Source organism: Phyllobates terribilis, unplaced genomic scaffold (assembly GCF_046119375.1).
Source record: "Phyllobates terribilis strain yellow unplaced genomic scaffold, ASM4611937v1 Scaffold_5__5_contigs__length_657084704, whole genome shotgun sequence".
NCBI classification, from domain to species: domain Eukaryota; kingdom Metazoa; phylum Chordata; class Amphibia; order Anura; family Dendrobatidae; genus Phyllobates; species Phyllobates terribilis.
In genome coordinates this window covers 155,754,700-155,771,839 of record NW_027362765.1, presented here as the reverse complement: position 1 = coordinate 155,771,839, position 17,140 = coordinate 155,754,700, and the positions used below count along the sequence as shown (strand labels likewise).

At 45.3% G+C, this 17,140-nt stretch overlaps 1 protein-coding gene across 1 annotated transcript; it reads left to right on the top strand.

Moving 5' to 3' along the window:
* Positions 1-714: 714 nt before the first annotated feature.
* On the top strand, positions 715-14,875 carry LSM12 (LSM12 homolog). The gene is made up of 5 exons (XM_073683256.1): positions 715-1,038; positions 3,432-3,565; positions 11,469-11,578; positions 13,656-13,782; positions 14,249-14,875. Exons 1-5 carry the CDS (start codon positions 918-920, stop codon positions 14,339-14,341), a joined length of 585 nt encoding a protein of 194 aa, XP_073539357.1. The 5' UTR covers positions 715-917; the 3' UTR covers positions 14,342-14,875.
* The last annotated feature ends 2,265 nt before the right edge of the window (positions 14,876-17,140 follow it).

Sequence of the window (17,140 nt, the reverse complement as noted above, 5' to 3'; positions counted from 1 at the left end):
ATAAAGGTTACTAGAACTGCAGAGCCCATACACATGACAGTAGGTTCAGAAAACCGGATGTTCTCCGTCCGAGATAATGCTAATCACAACTCTGCTCCGATTTTCTTGGATGTGAATATTTAAAAAAAAAAAAAGTTTCTCCATTCAGCCTGTCTGTGAAAATCAGACTGCACTCAGATGTCATCCAAGTGCGATCCAATGTTTTCCATGAACCCATAGACATGAATGGGTGACTGCCATTAGCAAAGGTAAACCCTGCATGCTGAGATTTTTTTTCCTCGGTCCATGGAAAAGATCGGACCTGTGCACGGCCCCATTTATTAACATTTGTCCAAGTGCGATCTGATGTTTTGACGGCTCGCACTCCGGCGTCTGCAGAGGGTCGTATCGCAGCCCGCGGCTTGTGATGTGGCCCTGCTGCTCTCCATGTGGTAATATGGCCGCTAAATAGCGCTCACTGCTATAACCTGTTACTATGACAACACGCTGGTGCCACCTACAGAGCCAGACCCCTCACACACTGCAACCATGAGCCATGCAGTGCAGCACGTCGCCCCCTGTCCCCTCACAGCCTGCAGGGCTTTACAAGAGTTGTTCACGTGCAATAAAGTTTATTGAAGCATTGCCCTCTTTCAGAATGGCGACGGTGACCGCCCGCACGGATGTGGGCGTGGACTACAAAAGAAGCCAACGTCCTGGCCGAGGGACCCGAAGGCCTGTCTCATTCAAGATGGAGGCGAGCTAATGGAAAGTAGTGCCACTTCCATCATGGTGGCGGACACTTCCGGCCAGAGGGGTGTGGTTACGCAGCATCAGCAAGGTGATTTCCCGGCAGCCTCCACGGCTCACGTTGGCTTGTAAGGTTGCGCGCTGAGGTCGGGCGGTTAGCACGTCACGCACAGGCCGGCTGGAGGAAGATGGCGGCTCCAGGGGAATATTTCAGCGTCGGCTCCCAGGTTTCATGCCGGACATGCCAGGAGACGCGGCTGCAGGGAGAGGTGGTGGCGTTCGACTACCAGAGCAAGATGCTGGCGCTGAGTATCCTGAGAGTGACGGAGGGGCCGGGAGGGGAGAGGGAGAACCGCAGGCTGGGGGAGGGGGCAGCGCACAGTAAGGTGCTGCCTGTGGGGGAGCTGACAGCGTGCAGCCAGCAGGTGGAGGCACCGGGCAGGGTGGAGGCGCCGATCCGTGCCGCGGGTGGCACTTTCGCTGCTGTGCATGGCTCCTCCATCTATGGGGCATTTCCCTGTCTGATGATGATTTTCCTTTCCTGCATAGTGGAGGTTCTGATCCCATGTGATGATGGTGGTTGTCAGTCCTGTGTCTCGCAGGTGGGCTTATGCCCACTCTTGTGTTGTCCCAGGTCTGCAGGGCACAGTGTGATGGCAGCAGGCGTCCCCCATAACCTGAGGCCGTAGTGACCGAGCCTTGTACAGCTTATTGTTATCCTCATGCAACATTGTATCTAGTTGTCCACTAAGGACTCTTTCAGATTGTTATATAGCGCCATCATACTCTGCAGTGATTTACACACATCACTGTCCCCATTGGGGCTCACACTCTACATTCCTATCAGTATATCTCTGGAGTGAGAGGAAACACAAAGAATCACAGGGAGAACACACACTCCTTGCCGAGGTCTCTGGTGGGATTTGCGCTCAGAACCCCAGTGCCAACCTGTCACGACTGACTGACTTTCATCTGGTTTTCCCATGTATGCAAACCCCCCCACCCAAAAAACCTAATGAAAGCTTCTCCTTGTCAGCACTATGATGCCAGGAGTCTGAGTTTTTCATGGATGTAAATGTGCGGTTAATCCCTGTCTTAATCAAATTTTTATTTATTTCAATTTAAATCTGTCTGCAACAAAAAGACAAGAGCAGCCCCATAGGCGGTATACCTGCTCAATCCATGAAAAGCCCAAACTATGGCCATCTGAATGAGACCAGGGGATGTTGCCAGTCACGATCACTAGCACTTGTTTTCCCATCAGACTGGTTAGTGAAACTTGTTGGTCAGGCTTATGGTAACTGTCCTTACTAGTGTGGGCTTCTAGTGTGGAGGCTTTGGGCTTCACTGATTGTTTTGCCCCTGAGGCCCCATTTCTGTTGGTAGGTGGAGAGGCTTCATTGTGGTGCAATTACAGGTAACAAAGACATCACACAGCCTGAATGTGCTCCCATCATGATGTCCCATGGGAAAACATTGAGGTCATATGATGGGCACATGTCACCATGTCCATCGCTTCGCCAAAGTTGCTTTGAAACCTTGGTCTATATCATTGTAAACTAAAGTTTCTATGTAGAGTGATTTATAATGAATAAGAGTGTGCTGCTCAATGGAGCACTTTTCCCGATTGACAGGACAGTCTAGTGAGCAGAAGCCTCAGACAGGAGCCAGGTATGAGGGCAATGCCTCCACTGACTGTGATCACAGCTTGAGATCAAGTAGCACTGGCTGTGGGAAAGTGAGCGCTGGATCAGAGAAAGTGCTCAGACTGCAAATTGAGGGGGTTGTAACTGAGCTATTGGCCTCACTAAGGGTGCACCAAAGCTCCATCATCTGCAAATGAATTAAGTAGGTTTCTCATCTACTAAAATATATAATTCATGGGTCTTCAAGGCCCCTAGATAGCTGTTTTAATGTGTTTTTTTATTTTGTGTGTGTGGTTGGGGTGGTGGTGACAAACTTCCTTTAACTTTGCTCCCTTGATGTATGTGAGGGCGGTGAGGCAGTACTACACACCTCTGGCAGGTGTTGTGCTGTTTCTGTAAGAAGGCCGATAAGATTCTCAGAGGCTAACCCTTCTAATTAGGATATTGGAAAATCATATCTATAAACAGATTAGGTGATAAATGTTTAATCACTGGGGTCTAGAACCTCGCCGATTAGTGGTGGTCCTGAGACCCCTTATGAAGGAGTTGGAATAGAGCAGGTGTCATAAGTGGGCTCTGCTGCCCTTGATAAAGTGCAGCTTGGGGCTATTACACAGGGCCTCTGTGACAGCTGGTGACTTCTTTTGATCTGATGCATCAGTCCTGATACATTTTGGGTCCTGTGACCCAAATATCACTCCTATTCAGGTCTGGGGAAAGATGCTTGTCTATTGCTTTAGAGCAATGTCTCCCAAACTCAAGTCCTCACGGCCCTCTACAGGTCATGTTCTCAGGATTTCCATAGTGTTGCACAGGTGAGAGAATTCCTGATGCCACTTCCACCACCTGTGCAATACTATAGAAATCCTCAGAACATGACCTGTGGAGGGCCATGAGGACTGGAGTTTGGGGAACACTACTGTAGAGATTACCCACAAGCCTCCTAAGCCACCTGTCAGCGAGGTGAAGCTGCTCCTTGCCCATTGCATTTCCATTAATTTCCATACTGGCATTGTTTAGTATGTGTTGTACTTTCCTTAACCACCGCATCTTCAGAGTGCCCCTCGACAAGTGGAAAACCCAACCATGCCGACATCCTCCTGCTCAACCTGCAGTATGTGTCTGATGTAGAGGTGCTGAATGATCGCACACAGACCCCTCCGCCTCTAGCCTCCCTCAACATTGGCAAGGTAAGTTGTCTACTTGTTTAGGTCAGAAAACTGGCATAAAAACTTTGGATAGTTGCTGCTCCATCAAAATGGCTGATCCTGTGGAGGATCTTGGGTGGGACAGGGCGTGGTTGTGCTTGGCCATCAGATTCTTGGAGGGGGGGACGGAGGGTGGCACTTATTACGCCAGCAGTTTTACTCCAGTCCCTGACTGAAGTAACATTTCTGGTGATGCCACTCTGCTGATGTGGATCTTATTCCTGCACACCCCTCATTGACTGGTGTACAAAACGCCAATATTCATGAATCAGACCGCCTTAGCATTCATTCATATCTCACAAAACTGGTAACATGTGCTGTGACCTGAATAAACCCTAATCCTTCTACACCTGTTTGTGCTTGAGCAGATGTCCACTATCATAGAAGGAATGGCTGTATTGAACTGGGGCTGTTCTTTATCATTCTAAAACCATAAAAAGTCTGCAAAAGTGATGGCAAAACTACTGGCAGAGCCACTTCAGGGAAACGTCTGCTGGTGTTTTTCTGAAGCTGTTTCACCCAGGGCTGTGGAGTCAGTATAAAATGGACCAACTCGACTCCTAAAATATATAATAAATTGGGTACAGTAATTCAATGCAGTTTCTGGGGAATATTTTTTCATGTCCTATAAATGTCTGTCCTATTCCTGATCTAAGGCTCTAGACTTTTAGCTGAGATGAATCTGTGCTACAGTAAATTTATCACCTAAACATGAGTCATGGAAATTGAGGAGTCGGAGGTTTGGCTTACTGACTCCACAGCCCTGCCTTGTGCATTCGCTCTATTGTACAATTGTATTGTATTATATTGTATTGTCTGTCCAGCCATATGTTCAGCTTAAGAGGATTGTGGGTTTTACACTTTTCCAGTTACCTGAAAACTGTCAGCAGGAAGATCAGCTGCAGTTGACTGGTTTGTGTACAACCCCTATAATACAAGTAAACCTACTAGTTGATTTTTTCCATGTGACAATTGAATATTATAAAAAATATTACAAACATCTATGGATAGATAAATTCCTATTATTATGGTTGTGTCCTTACCCTACGGTATATCTTGGGAGCTTTTCCCCACGTATACTATAGCGTTACCATAGGCTGCCATTCATCAAACGCAGGCCAAAATGTGTGTTTTTTTCGCCCTCTGTCAGGAATGTGACAGAATACTGTTGTGTAGGAAAGCGCAGCAGACTGCTCAGGATGTTTCTTTACAGTAGGTCCTATGGTGGATTAGCCACTGTCCGACACATATCATCTTAGACTATGTGTCTGACAATGGCCACAAATGTAATTGTGTGCCTAGCTAGCTCAATCAGTGTGCGGCCGGCCATTTAGTATAATACAAATGTGGCTGCAGGTTGAGAATGGTTTAGTCCTTCACCTTTCCTGTGTAGATGGCTTGAGGTCATTTACATTGAATATCCTTTTATTGTTCAGTGGAGCAGATTCTGAGGGCTGCGGCCTGACTTTATGATAAAGTCTATTTACACTGGACTTCCAGCCACTTGTGTCCCTGAGGAAGCTGCCCTACTGCAGCCATACTGTGGGGTTGTCCCTACCTGCATCCTTATCTTCCTCTGCTGTTTGGGTCCATACTATGGACCTCACTCCAGTGTTATACTACGCTGATTAGCTATATGTACACATTATCCATGGTGATTTTCTATGGTCTTTCTTGGTGCATTTTATCTTGCTATATAGGGCATTTGCATTGTAGTGGTTACTGTTATCTTGTACTCCCTGGATATATATTGTTATATTAACCTTTTGGTATATATTGATATTATTTGAACATCATGATATATAGGTATACATGATTTAGTTATATATTGCACTTAAGGGATATTACTATTTCTTTGATTATATTATATGCCCTTCACATTTACCATGGGTATTGCTGTGGTCTGTATGCCCCTTAACATAATATTTCCGGTTTATTATACTCTGGGGGCTCAATTATTGATTTTATATTTGGAAACAGTTGTTGGCTATTTTGTGGTTTTGTTTTTAACATGGCATTTCAGACCTAATTAGTCATATTATACACGAGTGTGTGTATCATTACTGTCTAGCTCTTCTTTCCCAGAGTGGAAATTTAACATCACTATTTTGGTCTGTTTAGATTTTGATTACTTGTTTGCTGATCAGCTGTGGTGTAATGACCTGTTTTACACTGGACGACCAAGGGGGTGTTGCCCACTGATTCTCTAGGGGCATGTGTATAGCTGTTTTACATTATTACCCTGTGAGCATAGCCCCCTGGTAAAGACCATAAAAATTAACTCTACAGACAAAAACCCATTTCTGTGTAAACATACGGTGAATTAAAGGGGTATTCCCATCTCCAAGATCCCATCCCAATATGTAGTAGCTGTAATATTAGCAAATATCTTCAATTAGAAATGTAGTATAGTATTTTTGATTCACTATCTCTTACCTCATGTGCAGGCTTTGCAGAACCTTAGGTATCCATGGTTACGACCACTAGCAGCTAGCTAGTAGCAACTGTGACTTTATCAGTGGATGTAACCATGGATACCGAAGGTCCTGCTATACCTGCACATGAAGTAAGAGATAGCGAATCAAAAAAAATATACTACATTTCTAATCAGATATTTGCTAATATTACTATTACACCTACTACATATTGGGATAGGATCTTGGAGATGGGAATACCCTTTTAACCATTTTGAAACCCGCCGCACATGTACGGTGCCACGGTAGGTACATTCCCACAAACCGCCGTTCATGTCGGCTCACTTGCAGATATTATAGCTGACACCCTGCAGAAATGCCCATGATGTGTGCTGGTGCCGATCGCTGGCGCTTAACCTCTCTGATGCTGCTTTCAGTAGTGACAGTTAGGGCTGTGGAGTCGGTAAGCCAAAACCATTACTCTGACTTCACAGCACTGCCTCACTACTGAGCATGTACCTAAAGTGCAGCACAGATTCATCTCAACTAAAAAGCCTAGACCCTTTCATCAGGAGTAGAACAGACATTTCATAACTCTCCCAAAGTCTTGTGAAAAAAATTGTAGCACATTCTGCATTGAATTACTGTACCCAATTTATTATATTTTCAGAGTCGGTCCATTTTATATCAACTTCTGACTTCACCAAAATGGACACCGACTCAGACTCCACAGCCCTGGTGACAGCAACATCGATCAGCATAGCAGAGGGAAGGGAGCTCCCTCTCTGCTCCAATTGGCACAACGCAATTGCAATTGCATTGCGCCGATTATCTCTGTGGTGACCACAGGCAGAAAGATGGCCATAGGGTCACCCAGGTACCGTGGCCTGTAAGCTCCTGCTCAGAGCAGGGGCTGACTCTCCTCCTCCTGTGTGTGATGCATAGATCTAATGCATCGCAGAGTATTAGATCAGGGATCAGGGTAGTGAAAGCTCACATTTGGTATCGGAACAACCTGCTCTATAAATATGTCCCACTAGCAAACACAGTAAATTAAATGTGCTTTTTAATCATACCGTTGAACAAAAAGTGGAATAAAACAGGATAATAATAATAATCTTTATTTTTATATAGCGCTAACATATTCCGCAGCGCTTTACATACATAATCCTCAAAAAGGCAAATGTAAATTAAAATGGTATCGCTGAAAACGTCATCTCTTCCTGCAATAAAAACAAGCCCCCATACAGCTCCATCAGCTGAGAAATAGTTATTGCTCCGTTTATAGCGTCACAAAAACAATTTTTTTATTTTTTTTAAATTGTTTTTGTCTAAAAGCAGCAAAACATAAACACAAGACATAAATTTGGTATCGCTGTAATCTCACTGCTCCGAAGAATAGTCATCTAATCAGTTATACCGCAAGAGAAACGGTGTAAGAAATAATGAAAGCCAATTCTTCACCTGCTGTTGATTTGTTCATTCTGCCTCCCAAACATCGCAGTAAGGCTCAGCTCACATTTATACTGCGCTGAGCGCTTACACCGGAGTCTCCGTGTAAATCTCTGAAATACGTGATTCAGACGAAATCCCTGGGGGAATATTCCCTATAATGAGGCAGATGGAGGCACTGTGGACGCCGTCTGACCTGTGATCTGGCCGTGTCCGTCTTTTTATTAGATGTGCATGAAAGTGCTGTCGGCCAGTTTTGCGCAACTCTTAAAAAGACACCACTGAACAGAGGCCAGACGGAGTCCAAAGTAACTGCTGCTTCATTAGTGAATGGATCCCTCAGGGGTTTCATTTGAATCCCGTCACTCAGAGATTTAGATGGAAACTCAATGTAAGTGCTCAGCGTAGCGCGCAGGATAAATGTGATCCCAAATGTTATGTAAAATGTTCCTAACAAAAGCTTAAAACCAATCCACAAAAAAAGCAAGTCCCCACTCAGGTCCGTCATCTGTTATCCGAAATATAGGGGGCTTCCGTGTTACTGGTAGCAGTTTTCCATAGCCTTTGTGCTATGGCGCCCCCCCCCCCCCCCCCCCCCCAAAAAAAAAAAAATCCAGTAACTTCTGCACTCCCAAATGTATGGGCACTACAAAATAATGGTCACTATGACAGTTTGCAATTTTTACTCGGCAACATCCTCTGCTGCTTGTTTCTGGATAACACCCATGGAGTCAAAAATCGTCTCTACACTTGGAGATAAATTCCCAGAAGGATGTAATTTCCAAAATGGAGTCACTTGAGGGGGATTCTGTTCTTCTATCACATAGGGGCTCTGTATCCGGAGTCCGCAAACTATTCTAGGAAAATCTGCTCTCCAGCAGGCAAATAGCGCTCCATCCCTCCCAAGTCTCGCCGTATGGCTAAGAAGTACTGTACAGCCACATATGGGGTATTTCTACATTCAGCAGAAATTGTGGGACACATTTTGGTGCCATTTTTATTTCTCTCCCTGTGTTTAAATGTAAAATCTGTGGCTGAAACGGCATTTTTGTGGTAAAAATGTAATTATTCTCCACTGCCCAATGGTATACGGTTCTGTGACACACCTGTAAAGGCAACATCTGCATTATAATATGGAGCTCCTTCCTTTCTGAGGTTTGCACTATGCCTCCAAAAGTAGTTTTGATCACATCTGGGGTATTGGCTGAAGTAACATTTTTGTGGGAAAAATGTATTTTCGTTTTCACGGCTCAACATTGCCAAATGCTGTGAAGCACCTGTGGGTTCAAGGTACTCTCCACACCTCTACATTCTTTTTAGGGGTCTAGTTTCCAAAATGGGGTCACTTATGGGGGGTTTCCACTGTTTAAGCACATCTGGGGCTCTGCAAATGCGACATGGGGTCCGCTCTCAATTCCAGACAATTTTGCTGGTCAAATGGCTGTTCTTCCCAGCCCTGCCATGCGCCCAAACAGTAGCTTTTCACCACATATGGTATAAAATTGAATCTTTCCAATTTTTCCTTCCACATTGCTTTAATTCCTGCGAAGCACCTGAAGGGTTAATAAACTCTTGAATGTGGTTTTGAGCAATTTCAGGGGGGCAGTTTTTAAAATGGTGTCACTTTTGTATATTTTCTGTCACAAATGAGGAATTGCTGATAAATATTAACCCTTGTAACTTCCTAGCAAGAAAAGTGATGATGTAAATGTTAACGATTTTGTGTGCTATAACTCTCTGGTTTAAGGGGTTCTAGAGTTTAAGCGTTCTAGAGTTACTACATAAAGTGACAGTGGTCAGAATTGAGAAAAATTGGCCTGGTCAGGAAGGTGGAAACAGGCTTGGGGCGAAGGGGTTAAACAATGAAGAAAAGCAAAACAAAACTGAATATTCAGGATCAATGGGATTAAAATATCTCCCCATCTCCTCCATCTTTTGCTTAATTGGCTGCTGGACTTTAGCTTATTGTTAATGGTAAGTTATGTATCAATTAGTTACACTATTCAGCCGGTTGTTTCACGTATCCATGGCAGCAGCTTTGTTTAGCAGATTCTGTAAAGGAAATATGAAAAATGCTTTAAATCAAGTTTTGCCCAAAACCTGCGTCTGCACTGCTGATACAGAATGTAGATATTGTACAGAGCTGTGGCGTTTGTTGCAGTGTGCAGGTGACAGGATTCGCAGAAGTTGTGCCATCTGTGAACGTTGATGTAAACCAGGGGTCTCAAACACGCGGGCCGCTTGCGGCCCCTGAGGCTGCTTTATGCGGCCCGCAGGCACAGACCCCTTGACGATCCCGACCTGGTCCAGGAGGAGCCGCCGACAGCAGCGCTGCATTGCCGCACAGAGACTGATTACCAGCACTGCATTTCCAATGCCAGCCGCCGGCCAATCAGAGGCCAGCAGCTGATATCTGCGTGTCGGCCCAGCGAGTATGACGTCATTTCCATATGCAGATGTCAGCTGCTGGCCTCTGATTGGCCGGCGGCTGACATTGAAAATGCTGTGCTGGGAGACAGTCCCTGTGCGGCAATGCAGCGCTGCTGTCGGCGGCTCCTCCTGGACCAGGTCGGGATCGTCAAGGGGTCTGTGCCTGCGGGCCACATCTGCAGGAAGGCCGCCGAGGGAACGGAGGACAGGTGAGAATCATCTTTTTTTTTTTTTATGTGTGTGAAGAACAGCACAGGGGGCACATAGCCACAAGAGGGGACCTGGATGGGGCACATAGCCACAAGAGGGGACCTGGATGGGGAACATAGCCACAGGATGGGGTCCTGGATGGGGCACATAGCCACAAGATGGGGACCTGGATGGGGAACATAGCCACAGGATGGGGTCCTGGATGGGGCACATAGCCACAAGATGGGGACCTGGATGGGGAACATAGCCACAGGATGGGGTCCTGGATGGGGCACATAGCCACAGGATGGGGTCCTGGATGGGGCACATAGCCACAGGATGGGGTCCTGGATGGGGCACATAGCCACAGGATGGGGTCCTGGATGGGGCACATAGCCACAGGATGGGGTCCTGGATGGGGCACATAGCCACAGGATGGGGTCCTGGATGGGGCACATAGCCACAGGATGGGGTCCTGGATGGGGCACATAGCCACAGGATGGGGTCCTGGATGGGGCACATAGCCACAGGATGGGGTCCTGGATGGGGCACATAGCCACAGGATGGGGTCCTGGATGGGGCACAGAGCCACAGGATGGGGTCCTGGATGGGGCACAGAGCCACAGGATGGGGTCCTGGATGGGGCACAGAGCCACAGGATGGGGTCCTGGATGGGGCACAGAGCCACAGGATGGGGACCTGGATGGGGCACAGAGCCACAGGATGGGGACCTGGATGGGGCACAGAGCCACAGGATGGGGACCTGGATGGGGCACAGAGCCACAGGATGGGGACCTGGATGGGGCACAGAGCCACAGGATGGGGACCTGGATGGGGCACAGAGCCACAGGATGGGGACCTGGATGGGGCACAGAGCCACAGGATGGGGACCTGGATGGGGCACAGAGCCACAGGATGGGGACCTGGATGGGGCACAGAGCCACAGGATGGGGACCTGGATGGGGCACAGAGCCACAGGATGTTTGCCATTATTTCTATATGATGCTAATTGTAAGACAATATTACTGAATGTGGCCAATTGGGGGAAACAAAATTGTAAAAATCAAAAAAATAAAAATAAAGCATGAAAAAATATTGGGCACTAAAAATGCTGTTTTATATGTAAACTAAAGTAAACACAAAAAAGTGCACGTTTATTATCGCCACATCCATAACGACCCAAGCCATAAAAAAATAAACACGGAAAAAATGTTCAAAAGGTGTATACAAAAAAAAATGGTATCACTAAAAATGTCACATTGAACAAAGAATGCGGCCCCCCAAATTCAAATTTTTTCCATGTGCGGCCCATATACCCAGCCGAGTTTGAGACCCCTGATGTAAACTAATGGCATCCTTCCAATCTCATGAGCGTTCTCATTGTATTTCTCTTTGTGCAGCTGGCAAGCAGAGCTCGATTGGAGAAGGAAGAGAAGATGAGCCAGGCCTATGCCATTAGTGCTGGTGTCTCTGTGGATGGACAGCAACTATTCCAAACCATTCATAAGACGTAAGTCTGCGTACGGAGGGTATTTATAAAAACGAGTGTAACTCTATAGCTGGAAGTGGAACTCGGAGAGCAGTCGGACGTTCATTATTCTGCCTCGGCTGTCAATCTTTGAGAATCCAGTACACTAAAGTTTAAAGGGAATCTGTCAGTAGGATCAGTCCTCCTAAGCCGTCTATATGGGTATGTCGGTCATAGGAAGCTGAATAACATGATATCTGTTTACTAAATATGTGAATGAGCTTTTGCGATCTATGGGCTGGATACAGATCTCCCAGAAAATCTGCCTCCAGATTTCATTTTCAGTAAATGGGGTGTTACCGGTGTGAGATATGTAATGAATGACACACTGCTTTCATCACACACAGCTCTACAGTGAGATCAGTAGTAACACTGTATAACAAGAGTTTTACCTTTCCTCCTTACAACACACTTGCAGTTGTGCTGTTAGCTCTGCTGTACTGCCCCTCTCCCCACACTGGCTGCCCGTGAGACAGAAGCTGAGGAACTGAGGCCAACTGACCCCGAAAATGTTTTTAATGAGACAAACTTAACTTCTGCTGTACTGTTTGCTCACATCACACACAGCTCTGCCGTGAGATCACAGCTAAGTGTCAGACATTACATAACATTCTATGGCCTACATGCCCATATAGATGGCTTACGAGGTTGATCCACCTGACAGATTGTCTATAAATGTATGTTATTAATGGGATGGGGGGATAACTTGCTGATTGCTGGGGGCCCAACCTCTAGTGTCCCTGTTGGCATTTAGCGCTAAACGGAGTGGATGTCAAGCATGTGCAGTCTGAAGGACGCGCACTATTTCTGATAGTCCCATAGACTCTTTAGCTATGTTGATTGCCATCTCCAGCAGTTACATAGCCAGAGTTACAGCGCTCAGAGCTCTGCCACACAATTAATGGAGTGCTGTTGCACATTGGCTCCATTCAGATGCTGTTCTGCTGGGCTGCGTTATTGCAATGATTGAACTTCCCAGTAGTCAGATGGGGGGGGGGGGGGAATTGCATATGGATTAATTTACTATCCTGGCAGTTGCACACTAATAACACTTGAATACTTCTCAGATGCCCACAAATTTTGATGGTTAATCTGCTTTGAATCCATTCCATGTGAACATCACCTTGGGGTGGGAATTGTCAACAGCTCACAACATGATGGCAGATTTCTATATTGAAGCTGACCAAGGGTCAGAAGATTAGTGAGGATAGCCATGAAGCAGGACTTGCTGCTTTTTGGAGTTTTAGCTGGTTTATTATATGACTAAATCAATGAATGAAAAGTTTGTGTGGTGTGTTAGCCATTCTGGCTAATGGTGTAGTGCTACCCTCTGTTATAGCAGCCCTAGAAGTCCTCAGGCGTGTTACAGTGCAGTAATCGGTCTTATAATGAGCTCTGTGTCCTCACATGATCTGTAAATATCTTATCCACCTTTTAAATGACAACAAGCAGAGCTCTTTTAAACCATAACACTTACTTGCTGAAACCAGAAAATCTCTGCCTCCTGTGAGAACGTCAGTACCCTGGAGAAGTCCCCTAGTGCCAGCAGAGGCATAGACTTCACCTGCACCAACTGTTCAGTGATGCTGTCTGCCAGTGTATACTTGGAGACGTAGTTTAAAGGGACTGTCAGCACATTGACTGTTCAAAGTACAGCGCTCGGTGCTTCATGGTGTGGCCAATCATTTATATACACCTTCCCACCTGCTTGGCTTCCCTTTATCTCCTCTCTTCTATGGCTCTTCAAAGCCAGAGCTGTCAATCAAAGAGTGAGATGGTGGGAAGGTGTGTGTAAATGATTGTCCATGCCATGAAGCACTGAGCAGTGGAACTTTGTCTGAACAGTCATCCTGTGCTGACAGTCCCTTTAATATCTTGTGACTTGCTGCTCTACTACAGGAATGGTTCCTGCTAGTAAGGAGCAATGCTATAAAACATGCCGGCTCCTTTATGTAAGGTGTAGTGTCATGAGCAGCGGTCTTCACTTTTTTTTTCTATCTTGGGCACCCTGCTATTCTACTGTTTGTCATTGTGAACATTGTCCATTTTTCTTTTCCAGGATAAAGGACTGTAAATGGCAAGAGAAGAATATAGTAGTTATGGAAGAGGTAGTTATATCTCCACCGTACCAAGTGGAAAACTGCAAAGGCAAAGAAGGCAGCGCACTAAGCCATGTTCGGAAAATAGTGAGTTGCTTCTTCTCGGGTTAAGCTTGTGTCACACTGTTGCTTGGTCTTTCAACCACTTTCCTTTTTTGCTCTCTGGCTAATGATATTAATGACCTACATGGGATAGGTCCTCTATCTGCAGAGGTCTGAGACTTCCAGCTAATCAGATGCCTTGGTGGCTGTATGGACTGGAGCTGAAAAGCACGACTCCATATACTGTGCTGGCCGCTGTTGAGAACTGCAGTCAGTGCCTGTTCTCTTGAATAGATGCGTAGCTCCAGTTCTTGGCAGTAGCCATTACATGGTTGGATCAACAAAATGAATGGACAGCAGTGCCTGCAGAGTGATCGCCACACTGCCTTTATATCCTCCCCCCATTAGAACTGCTGCATGTAAACAATGTCTTGTATTAGCCTCCATATTTTACTTCTCATAATTGCATGTGTTTTGCACACCTTTTTCTAAATTTCACCTTAAATTTTAGGTTGAAAAACACTTTAGAGATTTGGAAAGTCAGAAGGGGCTGCAGAGAAATGCAATCCAACCATCACAGAAGGAAACCAGCACGTCCTCCTGAGTCCTCAGCCACGTCGGCCTGGCTGCCCCTGAGCTGCCTGCTCTTTATTCCACTATGGTGGGATCCGTGCGAAGAGCTAAAGAGGAAGGGGTGGCCGTCACAGGGTTCGGGGCAAGTAGGGGGGTGGAACGGGGTGGTGCGGGTAGCTTTTATTTCCGGACTAGTCTCTCTCAACCCCTTCCTACAATGGCCTCTTTAATCCTGGATTTTGTATTGAGGGGGTTGAGGGGATCAAAGCCTATAAAGGACCCCATGGGGACCCCATTATTATTTTTTTTTCTCCCTCCCATTTGCCAGTCCGGCTCCAATTCAGGATTTTCCCAAGGTTGTATTTCTCCCACAACAGTGTTATATTTTTTCCCCAACTTTTTTTTTGTAATATTTACTTTGTCTTTTATTTGTGTTTCTCTTATCTGTTATGTTGCTGGGGGAAATCTTCAACCCTTTTTCAGCCCCTGGGACCAGGCGGTGCTTGGCATAGCTCCCTATGGCCGTGAAAGGGTTATAAAATTGCCTGTAAAAAGGAGAACAAAACAAACTTTAAAATGAAGAAAAACAAAAAAAAAAATAATAAAAAAAAACAAAACAAAAAAGACAAAAATAAAAACGAAAAACAAAAGTAAACATTGTCTGCAGCGTTTCTTTGGTGGTTAGTGAATGAGATGATGACGTGAGGCTTATTTGGACCATAGGGTTGCTGCACATCCTGGAGTGTGGGGTGGTTTTATGCATTCGTTTGATCTTTGGGCATCTTTCAGTTCTAGAATTCACTCCCATAATTTGCTTTCCTGTCTGGGAATATGGAAGGTATTAAATGTTAATATGCAGTTTGTTCAGAGGTTTCTCACTTAGGAAGGGTATTCACATCTCATATGTTTATGGTGTATTCGTAAATTCTGTCCCAATTACTGAGACCCACATCTGTCCTCATTGGGGTCCTCATCAGGAATAGAGATGTGGGTGTGTGGATCACTATATGCGTTTGGGTGGGTGTTCATAAAGTTGCAGAGCATGCTGACTACAATTACATGAAGGGTAAGTAAGGGTTAAAACCTCCTGCCAGATCTAGCTCACTGATAGATTATCAGTTAAATGAGTTGTCTCCATTGATGTTTACCACATTATAAAGGTAGGTGGCACATTTCTCTCCAGATTGGGGGTCTCCCAGTCCTGCACCACTTGTCACTTGATGTATTCAGAACTTGCATTTCAATGAATTTGCACAGCCAGTATTTGTGATGCCACCTCACTTCTCACTGGTAGTCGGATGCCGGTGGGATTCAGTAATGCAATTCAGGCGGACTATAACCACCATGAGAGGGAGCTCTCTGCATAGGGATTTCAGTTTTGGAGCTGTAATGTACTAGCCATTAGACTCCTGTGGATGGTGGCACTGTGGTTCCTTTAAATTGTCTTTGATTTTTCCTGATGGCCTTTACTTATACTTTTTTTTTTTTTTTTTTTTTTTTTTTTTTTTTTTTTTTTAATAATGAATTCAGTGTGTGATCACCAGCAGTAATGAGGTAGTACAGCTATTTAAATACCTGCTTATTATATATTCAATGTTGTCCTGTTTAAATTAACTTTACATAATAACATTGTGTGTGATAACTTTCTGACTATTTTAAGGCTTGTACTATGCACAATCGCCAGTTTTCTCCTCTACAGGCTCTAATCTCCCATATACAATCTGCAGAGACATGAGGAATTGATGAAGCAGCAGCATTTGGGGGGAGTGGATTATACATTGGTACTGAGCTGTATAGATGTGAATCCAGCTTTTTTGTGAAATAAATTTGATAGAAGCAACATAGTCTGCTCCCTCCCCCCCCTTCATCCTTCTGTGCAGTGTCTTATTGTGCTGAACAACACCACCTCACTTCTCTTCTTACCGTAGAGTATAACGGATGACCCCTCACTGTGCTGCCAGTCTCTTGCTTTGACCAAGATGGATTTTGTTTTTCAGACTGTTTGGTAAGTTCAGAGGTGTAATAACCAGATTTAATTGATAAGATGTATTACAAAGTTTGTTGTATTCAATTGTACTATTGATTTATGTGATGATTGTTTAAATGATGATTGCCATTAAAGGGGACCGGTCACCAGTTTGTTTCCTGATATATCCTACAGCCACCACCTTTCAGCCCAATGTGACAGCATTCCATAATGTCTCCAACATGGCCTGCAAGCAAAGAAAAACCTTTTATTATACACTCCTACTGGGCAGTGCTGGTCTTGGCCTGGCTTCTTTTGATACTCCTGTGCTTCGTGTGAATGATGTGTCCTATGTCATCCACAGTGTTCCCCTCCGCGCTCCTGCACAGGTGTACTACTCTGCTCTGCCGAGGACAGAGCAAATTACTATAGTGCGCATGCGCTGGGAAAGGTCAGAAGAGCGCCGGCACACTGTAATAATTTTGCTCTGTCCTCGGCAGGGAGAAGTATGCCTGCGAAGGGGAACACTGGATGACGTGTCATCCACACAAAGCACAGGCGGAAGGCATCTCAGAAAGAGAGGAGGCACTGGCTAAGACCAGCAACACCCATCAGAACAGACTGACCCGTAGGGGAGTATCATAAAAGGTCCCATCCCTTGCAGGACGAATTTGGGTCATGTGCAGCATTATGTCACATGGGGCTGAAATGTATTTTTTCTTTAACTACGATCAACACCTTTTTGTAACTTTGTGTATTTTCACTTTTCCACAACACTGCAGAGTACTTTATGATATGTTACAACTTAGGTTGGATCATTGTTTGTCAGTGTAAACAGCCTGGGCTAGTGGGAACAGTCCATGG